The sequence below is a fragment of the Neofelis nebulosa genome, chromosome 8 (assembly GCF_028018385.1).
Source record: "Neofelis nebulosa isolate mNeoNeb1 chromosome 8, mNeoNeb1.pri, whole genome shotgun sequence".
NCBI classification, from domain to species: domain Eukaryota; kingdom Metazoa; phylum Chordata; class Mammalia; order Carnivora; family Felidae; genus Neofelis; species Neofelis nebulosa.
The window spans coordinates 5,378,963-5,392,781 of NC_080789.1; the positions used below are offsets into that span (position 1 = coordinate 5,378,963).

The following is a 13,819-nucleotide window of genomic DNA, read 5'->3' on the forward strand; positions in this document are numbered from 1 at the left end:
AGGGGAACCGGCACCAGAACCCTAGGAGTATTTTCTCCCACTCTATGGCTTCACTGGGCCCAGTTCAAATTACATCATTTAATAACCCATTTAATTCCCCAACAACCCTAGAGGTAAGTACTCTCTGCAGAAGAGGAAACCGAGGCTCAGGACTGGGAAGTACCCGTCCCCAGGTCGAGGCCCCAGAGTGCCGCGGGACTCGGTTCAAACCCTGGAAGCTGGGCTCCAAGATGCGTGGCCCTAAACTGCCACATGGATTGATTGCTTCCTGCTTACTGGGCAAATACACAAAGACCACAGGGTGAGTGACAGAAGGTCACTTCTTATCATTATCTTCCGAGAGGACGCAGGAGGCCTAGGATTCAGGCCAGGGGGGAGGGAGGTGGGCGCTGGGCCAGCAACTCTGGCAGGAACATTCAAGGGGGCAGAGAGGGGCCCCAACCTGCTGGAGGCACCAGTGACACGGAGGGGCAGAGGGACAGCATTTGTAAGGGGCCCCCAGCCAGGGAAGAATGGGGGGGGAGCAGGGGGAGGGCGGGGCGGGGGCTGGCCGATTGCAGGGCAGAAAACACAGAGTCAGCAAGGCTCTGGACTGTAGCCGCCGGGGGTCTGTCTTCTTTCTATAAATGCCAGTGAGTCCATTCGGCACAGAATGGATGTCATTTGTCTCCTCTGGAGCACCTTCCTGCCACCGTGGCTGAGTGCATCTCAAATGCCAGAGAAGAAAGCGGCTTTACTGTGAGCCAGCTGGGAAAATTATCCACATTTGAATCACTTCTCCAGGTTGCAAGGCTGGCCCACTTATAAGCCAGGCTGCTGGGGTTTTAATCTCCCCGGCTGGGGGCATGACCTCTGCAAGGGACCTCGCTTCCCCCAGCCCCCGTCCGCTCATCTGCAAACTGAGAATAAGCACATAGCACCCACTTCCCCGCTTCGTGTGAGCCACAGACGGGGTGATGCCCAGAACGTGACAAGAGCCCAACAAGGCTTAGCCGTGGCTGTGGCTGCGGCTGCGGGAGACCCCACTCTGGCTTTTCTTCCTGTTTAGTTCTTCTTTTAATCGTTTTCCCTCACGTCTTCCCTGATGATCTTCTATCGAGCTTGTGTATGGATCAGGTATGGATCAGCATCAGGTACGGATGCGTTCAGGTCTTACTTTGAAAAACAGTATTCATTTTCAAAATAAGAAAAAAAAAAGAGAGGGATAAAGACGCTTCAAATGAGGCTTTGGGAAGGAGCTCCCTTAAATTCCATCTGCACCCAGCGCGGCGTCCCCCTCTCCCCAGCCTGCTGCGAGGATGCTCTGTCCACAAAGAAGCACCTGCATGGTTCTGGCAGGCTCCGTGGTGGGGGGAAGAGGGGAGCAAACACTGAGAGCAGCCGCCGGTTCCATGGAACCGGCAGCTGCTTCCTGGACTGCTGGGTTCAAGCAAGCTCTGAGCGAGCCCCAGGAGTCAGGCAACGTCTGTTCTCTCCTTAATAACTTACTATTAGAGCAAAGCCTAGATCCTTTGGAATTACGGTTTTTCGAATGAAAGTACAGAAGTGTGTAAGTTTTTAGAACAACAGGCGTGGAGCGCCTGGGTGGCTCGGGCGGTTAAGCGTCCAACTCTTGACTTCGGCTCAGGTCATGATCTCACGGTTCGTGGGTTTGAGCCCCGCGTCGGGCTCTGTGCGGACAGCGTGGAGCCTGCTTGGGATTCTGCCTCTGCCCCTCCCCTGCTTCTTCCCTCTCTCTCAAAAAATTTTTTGAAAAATTTAAAAACTTGTTTAAATTAAAAAAAAAAAACAGGCAGATTAAGACAGCCTTACTTGGGGCAACCCACATTCGGGACGGATTCTGGCTAACGAGCAAAGGCTCGAAGACCCCCAACCAAGAGCGGTCCTTTCAAAATGCCTAAGCTCGAACCCGTTTACTTTCGACTACGAACACGAAAGCATAAAACCACGTAGAGTTTGCCTACTGTTCAGTTCTCTAAGCTGGCAAGGAAGCCCCATCGGAGACCCAGGCGGACGACGCGCACCTGAGCTGACCGCCCTTCCCAGGGTCCCAGCTGACCTCCCTTCACCAGCTGCTCAGTAAAGCGAGGAAGTTGCCACTTCTCCGCAGTCATACCCTTCAAGGGCGCGTGCGCTGCGCTTCCTGGTCACGGCGGGCCAGGAGACAAGGTCGACTACCAGCACCCCTCAAACGCGTATTTTTTAAAGGATTCACGTGCCTTTGTTACCAAGAGCCAACTAGCTGCTCCAGAACCCTCCTTAACCCAGGAGCAAGCAGTCGTTAGAAAAGCAGCGGTGTCTGCTCTCAAGAGGCAGCCGTCACGCCGCCCCTGCCCGGCCCCTAAGGGGCTCTGGTGTCCGTGTCAGTGCCCTCGCTTGCCAACATCGTCCTCAAGGACCACGGCCTGGGCAGGCCCCCAGGAGCTCATAAGACTTCACCTCCGCCCGCCTGTTATCCTCAGACGCATGGCCCAAGGGCCAGTGCCACCGGGCTCCGCGTGGCCCCGCCAGGACAGAGGCTCAGGGGTGAAGCAGCAGACGCACGCGGCAAGGGTGCAAAGCCCAGACCTGGCTCCTCCACCGCCCTCGGCCTCCCCCTGGAACACACTGCGCTCCTGAGGAACAGCCGAGACGAGCCAGCTGGGAACCGCGGAGTGCTATCTCCCCCGCACTCCCCCCTCCGGAGCTTGAACCCGGAGCCTCGAGGGGGTTCCCACGGCCCCGCAGTCCGAGTCGGGAGAAAAGTAAAGGACCCCCCCCACCGGCTTGGCGGAGCCGATCCCGCGCCTCCCAGGCCTGCTCACTCCGTTCTCGGTGACAACCAGAAAGCGGGGTCGCTAGGACGCGAGAGCCGCCAAAAATTCTCGACTTGAGCGCGTTCCATACGATGCTCTCTTCACCCCAACAGCAATTAGTACAGACAAGCAGATTAACGCCACCAGGCCAACATATTTACGGCGCACTCCTAAGCCTCCTAATCTGTTGTTTCAGCCCCTGCGTAACATAATAAACAGCAAACAGACTCGCTAGGAAGTAAGGCGGTTTTGCATCTGAAACCTACATAAAGCGAGAGCTGATGTCAGAGAGGAAACCTGCTTCCTTAGGGTACATCTTTTATGTGACGGAACCGGCTATTTGGAAACCAAGAGACGGCTGGGTAAAGGTACCTGCCTGGCCTTTGCCAACCACAGCGGGGGTGGGGGGGGCGGGGATCGATCACACGGAGCACTTAAAAACCACTCCCAGCAAGCACGTACCCACTCACGTCTTATAAACATCCCTTCATTATTCTGACGACCGGACAGGGAGCACGATGATAAAGCAAGTTCAGGGTGTGCGATAAATATTAATTCCGGGGAGTTAAGACAGGCATTCAGAGCAGAGCTCCTCTGATGAGTGTGGGGTTGCCAAGGCGACTGATGCTTCTGGGGCCCGGCAGGTGGGACCAGGATGCTAAGAGAACCACCCAGAGTTAGCTGTTCCTAAAGAGGCCGTCTCTGCACAGAAAGGTAAGGAGCATCAAAGTCACCGCTCTGGGCTCCCAGGCAGCTTCCCTTTCTCACCGGAGCAAGGATTTCCAAGAGATGTTAGCGGGCCACCAAGAAAAAGAGCCCAGTTTGGTACAAGTTGACATGCCTACGTGTGTTTCTCTTGTAAAAACCACCCCTCCCCCGGCCCGCTCCCCACCCCCATGACCTGGGGAAACAAACGAGGAGAAATGCTGGGCTTGAAGATCGCCATCAGGATAATAATCAAAGGAAACTACAAAGCCACACCAAAAGCTCCCTGAAAGCCACTTCCTCTGGGCCAGAGAGAGGAAAAACAGCACAGCGGTTTCCAGTGATTTCTACCCCACCTCCCCAAGGAATCTGTCGCAATCCAGGAGCTGAACAGAGTCACAGATGAACAGACAGTGCATTTCCTCTCCGACCGGAGCTGCCCCTCCGCACCGCCCATGAACAGAAGTGGCTCAAAGAAGAGGCATTTGCGTTTGGAGAAAAGGGTGCGGGGTTCTTCAGAGAACCTCGTGGGCCCGACACTGGCTCCTCGTACCGTAGACTATTCTAGAACCCACCATGTGCCTGGCCCCGGTCCTCACCTACTTACATGCCTCCATGGTCTCATTCCCTTCTCACAGGTTAGGAGTCCCACTGACCTAAAACATGATCTGCAGTTCATGTTCAAAGGGTCCTGCAGATCGGCAAAGTGATCATGCGCGTGCCTGGAAACGCAAGGAATTCTAAGAGTCCTATCTCCCAGGCCAAAGACACGAAGCTCATTACAAATTCTTTCCCTCTATGTTGACACCATTCCGTTTTTATTTTTAAAGGTAAATCAGGGACGCCCAGTGGCTCAGTCAGTTAAGCATCTGACTCCTGATTTCAGCTCAGGTCATGAGGTCACGGTTCGTGAATTTGAGCCGCATGTAGGGCCGTGTGCTGACAGTGCAAAGCCTGCTTGGGATTCTCGCTCTCTCCTCTCTCAAAATAAATAAACTTTAAAAGATTAAAAATAGGGGCGCCTGGGTGGCTCAGTCGGTTGGGCATCCGACTTCAGCCCAGGTCACCATCTCGCGGTCCGTGAGTTCCAGCCCCGCGTCGGGCTCTGGGCTGATGGCTCAGATCCTGGAGCCTGCTTCCGATTCTGTGTCTCCCCCTCTCTCTGCCCCTCCCCCGTTCATGCTCTGTCTCTCTGTGTCTCAAAAATAAATAAACGTTAAAAAAAAAATTTTTTTTAAATAATAAAAAAAATAAAAGATAAAAACATAAAAGTCAATCAATGGGCTGTTAAGCTCTGCTATAAAACAGCATGTAGAAATCACTTCAAAGTTTGCAAAATGTCTTGAATGGGCTACAAACTACCACTCCAGTGGCAACCCGGGTGTGTCAGCCCTGCACGCACTGGGAGCTGGGGACGAGGCGGAGAACGCGGCCTCATACGCGGCCTCATCTGATGTTTTCACGCAAAACGTCTTCATTCTTACAGCGGCCTCTGGGCCACGACTTCTGCAGCTGCTCTGTCCTCACTGTCTGGGAATCCAGATTCTTCCCCACCCACCGCTCCGCCTGGGGGAAGTCCACCTGTGCCTGTGCGCACGGTGGCCACTAGACCTTCTAAAGTAACACGGATTGCGGCTGACCGCGACCCACATGCCACACCACAGCCCAGCCACCGTGAACTGCCTACATTTCCCCAAAAGCCGGGGACGAGCCGGGGTCTCCTCCAGGGCCCCTGGCGGGAAGCCCCGCACACCCACCCACTCCTGGCTAATTCCCAGCCTTCTTTTGCATGCCATCAGGGGGACCATTTCCTCCAGCTGGAACGGGTTGTGTGTCCCCCAAAGGTCTCAATCGCCAGCTCCCGAGGACAGGCCTGCGGCCATCACTGCCCCATCACCAGCTCCCAGCCTGCCAGGTGAGCGCCCGTCAAGACTCCTCCACCTGTGCCCTTAGGCCCTAGAAGTCAGGGCCACCTCCTCCCTCTGCTGTCCTGGAAGGGGAGGACGTCCCCCTCCCCCTTCTGGGGGGGAGGGAGGGGGTCTGGCTGCACATCCTCTGAACCTTCAGGAAAGTTTGAAAGTTCGTTTCTTCTGGGCAGGAGCGCTCTCCCATCTTGCACACTCTGGGAACCTGCCCCCCAACAGGACCCCGCTCACCAGGACCCTGCGACTGGTGCCTGGGCCCAAGTAGGCCAGGCGGATTCTCCCCCTCAGGAAACTGAGCAGAGAGCCCCAGATACTGAGCCCCAGGCCAGGCAGGTTCACGGCGGAGCTGCAGGGGCTTCTCGACTCCAGGGGCTGAGCCCAGAGTTGCTTCCCCACCAGCTGGGACTACTCAGCCCTCTCTTGGACTTCTCGAGACACCTCCAGAAACAAACATCCGGGTCATCCACGTTGGCACTCTGACCGGACATCTGGGGCCAATAATTCACTGCTATGTGCTGTTACAGCACAAGCTGTCTGTCCTGTGGGTTGTAGGATGTGCACAGCATTCCTGGCCCGCATCCCCTAGATGCCAGTAGCACCCCCAGCCCCAGTCGTGACCACCCAACATGTCCCCAGACAATGCCAGCGTCCCCTGGGGGCAGAGGCACCCCCAGAACCACTAAACCCATGGTGAAGTGGCTACTGGGCAAGGTTCTGTTTTCTCAGCTATAAAACGAGGGGGAAATTCCTGCCCCGCGTAGAACTTGCAGTGAGTTAAAAATTCCTACCTCGCAGGGCTAAATTACACAGCATCTTTATCCCGGTGTTCTTATTATAGAGCAATGTGTGAGCGGGTTGTGCTGGGGTCTACGCCGAATCAACACGGCTGATCGCTCCGTAAAAGACAGGGCTTGAGATGGGAGGTGTAGAGGGGCGCCTGGGTGGCTCAGTTGGTTAAGCATCCAACTTCAGCTCAGGTCATGATCTCAAGGTTCGTGGGTTCGAACCAGGTGCCGACAGCTCAGAGCCTGGAGCCTGCCTCGGATGCTGTGTCTCCCTCTCTCTCTGGCCCTCCCCAGCTCATGCTCTGTCTCTCTCTGTCTCAAAAATAAACATTTGAAAAAAAAAAAAAAAAGTAAGATGCGTGGTGTAGAGATTTTCTCCTGGAAGTTACTTAAGAAGCTTACTACTTTCAACCTTCAGTTCAAGGTCACAGCCACCTCATGGTCCCTTTAGATTTAGATCCTGCGGGAGGTCTCCATCAGTATCTTGCTCATTGATCGATGTTTCTGCATCAAATGCCAGCAGGAAGAAGCAGAAGACGAGCCCCAGACTAGGAGAAAATATCTACAAAAGGCTCCTGTGCATCTGAAACACACAAGGAGCTCTTAGCATCCGAGAGTAAGAAATCAAACAACTCGATTAAAAAAGAGCCCAAGATCTGAACAGACACCTCACCAACCAGCACATTCCGCATAGAAGTCATCAGGGAACAAGAACCTGGCTGCTCTAAGGAAGTACATTTACATGGGGCACCTGGGTGGCTCAGTCGGTTGAGCGTCCGACTTCGGCTCAGGTCATGATCTCGCGGTTCGTGGGTTCAAGCCCCGCGTCGGGCTCTGTGCTGACAGCTCAGAGCCTGGAGCCTGTTTCAGATTCTGTGTCTCCTTCTCTCTCTGTTCCTCCCCTGCCCATGCTCTGTCTCTCAAAATTAAATTAAAATGTTAAAAGAAAAGAAAAGAAAAGAAAGTACATTTACAAAAAAAAAAAAAAAAAAAAAAAAAAAGACAGTAAGAACTTCCTAAATGCTTTCTTTCCTCTGAAAGGAGGGACAGGTGTCTGGGCCTTCCATTCGGCCCCTTCCATCCAGGGCCATCCTGGCCCCAGAGCTGGCTGCTCGCCTCTAAAGACTTAACAAGGCAGCTGCGGTCCCTGGAGTGTCCCCTGGCCCCACCTCGTGGCCCACTGGACCTCCAGGGTCTTTCATCCGTGGTCACCAGGGGGACCTGGCGTGGGCAGTCTTTCCCCCGCACCTGCTCTGCCCAGCTCCAGTGAAACCAAAGCAGCTTCTAATAAGTTGCTCCCGAAAGTCTCCGGGCCTTCTACGGGGAGCTCTGGGGTTTTTCAAGGGTTCCTTCCCACACTTTCCGATGTCCACAGTTAGTCACAGTTCTGTTTTCTAAACCGGGCCACCACGTGACACGATGTGGTTCCCTCCCGGAGAACATCAGCCTTAATCACGCCGTGAATTCATCCATGGGCACTTCCTGTACCGGCTCCTCCGAACCCCAGAACAACGCATTTCCTAAAATGATCTCGTCCTGCAGAAGACAGGACGTTCACCCCAATGTGTCTCTCTGTGCCTTGTCACAACCACAACCTCTGCCAATCTGGTGGGGAGTGGGCAGTGCCTACAGGCTCCCCACATCTCTAACCTCCAGAATCTTCACCCCCGCCCCAATAGGGGATGCGTCACCACCCACGCTCCTGAAATCACCGCCAACTTTGTAACAAAAAGGAAAATGAAACCCACCATACACCTGTCAGTGCCTGACAATCTCTAAGCACCCACCCTCTTCCTGATGGTGCCAGGGTAGGCAAATGAGTGCCATCCCGCAGGGGCCCGAAGTCCGGGCCAGGTCCCGCCCCAGCTCAAGAGCTGCATGAACAGCACAGAGATCGGGAGGGCACATGGCCAAGCCACTGGCCTCCTAGAGTCCTGGCAACCCCCAATTACTCAGGACCTCGTTTTCCAGTCTCTGCATCCGTGTGGTCCACTTCCCAGAAGACCAGTCGGAAGCCAATAAGCCCTTCTAGGCCCAGCCTCGCCCCCAGTGCCTACGTCTGAGCTCAATTCGGGTTTTGGGCCTTTGGTTTGTATGGGGGAACCCCCCCCCCAGTATGCCAGGCACCCCACCTTTGAGAACCGAGGCAGAGCTCCCTGCCTAACATACACAAAAGCAACCACAGCAAACCACAAGCATCCCTGCCCACCCTCTTCATCACAGGATGCCTCTGACCGCTGGGATTCTTGGTGCATTCACATCAGACCAGATTGGCCCTCAATTTACTAGACGCACGCTGGTTCCGAGAAAGCAAAGACGAGAAGCAAAGCAAAGATGAGAAGCATTTCACTTTGGAACTGGGGACCAGTCCATCACTCCAGGCCTGTGTTCTTCCTATTCCGGGAGCGTAGATGTCACCCCTAAAAAGCTGCAGCAGCCCAGAACACTGCACTTACTTGCTATTCTGCGGGAGCTGTCTTTCCCTGGTTCCTTCTGATCTCAACCCAAACATGACCTGTTCTGAGCCCTTCTCTATCGGCCTGCACTTCCCACGTCTCCTTCAGATCACACGCTATTCTAGTGCTACTAGTCTGTTTACTTATCACAACGGACTCCCTGTTCCACGAAAGCAAGAACCTTGGCCGGGGACGCCTGGGTGGCTCAATCTGTTAAGCGTCCAACTCTTGATATTGGCTCAGGTCATGATCTCACAGTTTGTGAGTTCGAGCCCCGCATCGGGCTCTGTGCTGACAGTGCGGAGCCTGCTTGGGATTCTCTCTCTCTGTCTCTCTCTCTCTCTCTCTGCCCCTCTCCTGCTCACTCTCTCTCAAAAAATAAATAAATAAGCTTAACAAAATTTAAAAAAAAAAAGAATCTTGGCTGTCTCTTCTGAGGCTGAACAAATTGGGAGAGGAAATGTCACTTACGTCTGCAATTGAGGCCCTGAAATGACTTTTGTTGAGGGCAACGTGACTGTGGGTGCGGACACACATCACCAAGGCAGACTGAATGACACAGAGGGGTGACTCTTGTGTATATGATCTCACTTGGGAGGTATGACTTGTAAGCCTCGAGAGAGGAGTGGCCAATTTGTTCAGGAATATGGGGAAGCCACTAAAAGGTGACAAAGTCCTCCCCCCCGCCCCGACGGGAACTGAATAATCTAATTCGGTAAAAGCTTCCCTGATGGGAGACGCTAGGGTGCACCCCCCACCTCCACCAAAATCCCTGAAGGGAACGCATCCCCAAGAGGGAAAAGTGTCACACAGGCATCTCTGGGAATACACACGTCCCAGGGGGAAATTAAGGGAGTTAGTGTCCCCGTGGGTACGCATCCTTGGGGTACATGTGTCCCAGGAGGTACAATCAACCTGGAAAAACAAAAGACTTTTTAGGGGCTAAGTCAGCCCCAGGTGGCTTCAGGAGATCAGTCGACACACCCCTAACTCTCAGGTCCTTTTTTCTCCAGGACCTGCCTGAGGCCAGGTCCCCCACCTGCCTTATCACAGCTGCCTCTTCCCTTCCCTGTAAGCGCGGCTCACCCAGGCCCATCCGGAATCTGTCCCAGAGGAGGAATCTCCTCGCCAGACAAAGGGAAAATTCAGGAATGCAAGTCCTCGGAGAGGCCCTGGGAACAGCAGTGCATTTGAAGCACACACAGGCCGGCAGAAGTGAAGTCCCCGGCAACTCTTTTCAAAAACTTTTAAAATGTTAGGGAAGGCAGGTGGTTTTTTTAGGATTATTTGCCGAAGCACACAGAAGGGGGAGGGGAGCTCCGGAGCCCCTAGGCCGCAGCCCCCGCCCCCACCCCCACCCCCGGCCCGGGGCCTCTGCACACTCTGGCCCCCTTCCTTCCTCCCCGCTCCAGGGCGGGGGCGGCGTCCCCCGCAGGGGCTCCCGCACCGAACCCCCGCCGGCCCCCCCCCCCCCGCCCGGGCCCGGGCCGAGCCAGAAAATGCCCGGCGAAGGGAGGGTGACCGCGCACGGCTACGTGCGGTCGGCCCGCAGGCGGCCCGGGTGGAGGGCGACTCGAGCCGGCGTGCGCGCCGCAGGGCAACGCGCCTCCCGCTCCACGTCCGCCTTCCGCTCGAGCGCCCATCCGCGACCCGCCGCAGGAGGGGGCGGCCCGGCTCGCCCAAGTGCCCCCGGCTGGCGTTTAAAGGGCCCGGGAGGAAGGAAGAACGAGGGTCAAGGCCTCTCCCGAAGGTCACGGCGGCGCGCCGCGCGGGCCGGCGGGGTCAGGCGACCGGAGCGCGCGGGCCGGGGAGCCACCCCCTGCGGGGGACGCGTGGACCCCGGCAGAGCCCGGAGACGCGTGCGCGGGGCCCGGCGGGGCGGGGACGCGGGGACGCGGGGACCCGGCGGTGGGGGGGAGGGGGGGAGCCACCCGGGCGGGGCGCGCGGGGACGCCTGCGCGGCCGGCGCACTCACCCTCCCTGGCCTTTTTCTTCCTCGCCAGCGTGCCGCCGAGCTTGCCCAGGAACGACTCGTCCTTCTTCATCCTGGGGGGCCGCAGGGGGGGCGAGCGCAGCGGCGCGGAGGACATGGGCCGCGCGGGGGCCGCCGGCGGGCGCAGCGCGAGTGGGAACCGCCCGGGTCGCCGCCGCCGCCGCCGCCGCCGCCCGCTCGCCCGGGGAGGGGCCGGAGGGCGCGGCCCCCGCCGCCCGCCCCCGCCCCCCTCGGTCCCCGCCCCCATCCCCCCGCCCCCGCCCCCGGGTCGGACGCGCTGCCGCAGAGGCCACAGCCGTCCCCGCTGTGCGGTCGCCGCCTTGAGCCCTCGGCCGATCCCGCGCCGCGCGCCCGTACTCCCCCCTCCGAGAAGTGAAGGGGCTCGGCTCCCGAGGGCCGCGCGGGCCGCACCCCCGGGGCTCGCGGCGACCTTGTGTCCTACACGCTGGAGCCCCGCGCCCCCGAGGGCTCTGGTGCCGGCGCCCAGGCTCCGGTGGGGAGCGCGGCCGACGTGCGGCAAAGAACCGCGTTTCACTCGTTGAACTTCTGCCCAGAACCAGGCCCGGGGGCTGGGGGAACCCCCTGTGAACTGTCCCCACTCCTAAGCCGCGCTGGCCGATAGGCGCCCCCTGAACCCCTCCCCCGGTCCTAGGGGAGCTCGGGATGTTTCCCAAGGGGTGAGGGTTCCAGGGCTGACCTGGAACGGGGGTCGGTGTTCAGGCAGAGGGAGGAGAGGGACCGGAGGGGACGGGATGGGGGCTCCAGGGAGGGGAGAAGGGGAGAAGAGGGCAGGGCAGACCTTGTAAGCGCTGGAGGCCGAGAGAGGGTTTTCAGACTGGGATGACGGGATTGGATTGGGGTCCACAGGCCTGACCGCTGCTGGCACCGGGACAGTGGGTGAAGGCGTAAGACCGGGGTCTGAGGCACCAGCTCCAGCGCCGAGGTGACTTAGGAGGGAAGTGGACAGAGAGTTAAGGCTGTTTCTTGCCGGGCCGGGGCTGAGGGGTTGGGTCAGTCTGAGGCAGGGCTGTCAGAGGGGGACGGCCGGGAAGGGTAGGAGAGTTCGGGTGGCAAAAGGATGGCCTGAGGCTGATTCTCCATGCCCGTCCCCGTCGTGCCTGCTCCGTGTCCCCGGCACACTCTGTGCTCTTGAGCGGGTACCGAGCCCCGTCCTCCCGCTGGGGGTGCACAGACCACAAGGACAGAGCCTTGGCCTCCAGGAGAGCACATGTTGACCCGCAGTAATACGGGACTCACAGGTCCTTTAGGAACCCCGTGAGGTGGGGGAGAGGAGGCTTGTCCGGAAAGGGCCGTCTGACCTGGGACCCGGGTGAAACCGCCTTCTGCCTTGGTTCAGTAAAGGGAGAGAAAACTCGGCAGGCAGGCAGAAGGGGTGACGGACGGGGAGAGGATGCTAAGTAAAGACAGGCACCTGGGGGTGTGAAGTGACAGGAAACAAAGGCACATTGCCTGGCGTGGATTGAGCCTTTGTGGTGGAGGGAACCAGATCAATGCCGTGTTCAAGGAGCCCTGAGCCACTGAGAGGGTCTGAGCAGAGACCGGACACGTTGGATTAATGGGAAAACTGAGTGATGAAAGGAAGCGAAACCCAGGGCCCGAGAGCAATTCACAAGTCACTGAAACGGGCCAGGCCAGAGTCTCGGAGGCCGTGGCAGAGGGAAGGGACCAGAAGAGAATGAGCTCTCAGGGTTGCAAACCACAACATTTGGACAATAACTGGGGGGTCAGGGTCAGGGTCAGAGGTCCCAGAGGCTTCCAACACCCCTTTTGATGGTGGGGGGGGGGGGTCTCTAACCGGGCTGGGGAAAACACAGAAAGGTTGTGAACTTGGTTATTGACATCCCAATGGGGTCATGGCAGAGTGAGGGCTAGACAGCGCTCTCTGGATGCGGGAAGGAGGCTGGCATCCAGGGCGTGCGGCTCTGACCCCTTTGAGAATCCTATGCACAGCACTGATGGTTTATTCTAGAGAAGTGTGCACACGAGAAGTCCACTACCGCTTTGAGGGGCCCACGGACACCCCCACCCTCCCGCTGCCCTCGGCACACCCATCACTGGTCCCAGCGAGCGGAAAGGTAGCCGTGGGAAGGAAAAGGGAGCAGAGCCGTGCTCCTGGGCCACAAGACCTGGGAGCAGAGGATTCAGTCCTGTGCCCCCCCCCCCCCAGTAAATAATCAGTTATTTTGAGTATTTCATCAGTGGGTCCAGCTTCCCAGGGAACACACAGAATTTACAGTTTCTGCTTGTTAGCTGCTACTTTGAATGCTGTGGAGACAGGTGGAATCGTACTTTTAAAAATGTCATTACAGGGGCGCCTGGGTGGCTCAGTCGGTTGGGCATCCGACTTCAGCTCAGGTCATGATCCCGAGGCTCGTGAGTTCGAGCCCCGCGTCAGGCTCTGTGCTGACAGCTCAGAGCCTGGAGCCTGTTTCGGATTCTGTGTCTCCCTTCTGTCTCTGCTCCTCTCCTGCTCATGCTCTGTCTCTCAAAAATAAACATTCAAAAGAATAAGTTAATTTAAAAAAGAAATAAATAAATGTCATTACACCATGAACAGGTTTCTCTAGAAGACGCCTGGCCCACCTGTTCCCAGCAGGACTACTCACTACAACCAAGTGATTCCTAGCTGTAAGAGGAACTGAACTGGGCTTTACAGGATAGTAGGGTTCCTGGAGTTTTGTAGGAATCGTTTGCACAAAAATATAATCATGTTTTAAATGCAGGCGTGGTGCTTGTTACCAAGAAATCCGTGCAAAGTGATGATGTCTCAGTCGTGTTTATAATCATTCCCTTTTCTGCAGAGACAACATGTGCACTCACACACACAATTTTCCTCGCACATTTTGGGCTGGAGAATTGGATGATCTCTTATTAAATGCAGCTTTGAAGTTTATTTTAAATTATTGCGTTCGTTGTAATGGCTTGTCTCGTGTGTGTGCCACAAATCACCATCAAGAATCGACTTAATGGCCGTGGATTAATTTGTAATTTTTTTTCCGGGCTAGACGAAGGAGGGGCAATGATCTAACCCCCCAAAACTCTCCTTCCCTTGACTTAATGGCCGTGGATTAGTTTGTAATTTTTTTCTCCGGGCTAGACGAAGGAGGGGCAATGATCTAACCCCCCAAAACTCTCCTTC

At 56.7% G+C, this 13,819-nt stretch overlaps 1 protein-coding gene across 5 annotated transcripts in view; it reads right to left on the minus strand.

Moving 5' to 3' along the window:
• The window catches only part of PARVB (parvin beta), a 104,205-nt gene extending 93,364 nt beyond the window's left edge, over nt 1–10,841 (minus strand). For 3 of the 5 annotated variants that reach the window (XM_058741069.1, XM_058741068.1, XM_058741067.1), the window contains exon 1: nt 10,642–10,840. In XM_058741069.1, coding sequence (XP_058597052.1) covers nt 10,642–10,756 — 115 coding nt within the window. In that variant the 5' untranslated portion in view covers nt 10,757–10,840. Of the gene's footprint in view, nt 1–10,641 lie in introns of all 5 variants that reach the window. The other 2 variants (XM_058741065.1, XM_058741066.1) reach the window with 2 other exon arrangements.
• Between the last annotated feature and the right edge of the window lie 2,978 nt (nt 10,842–13,819).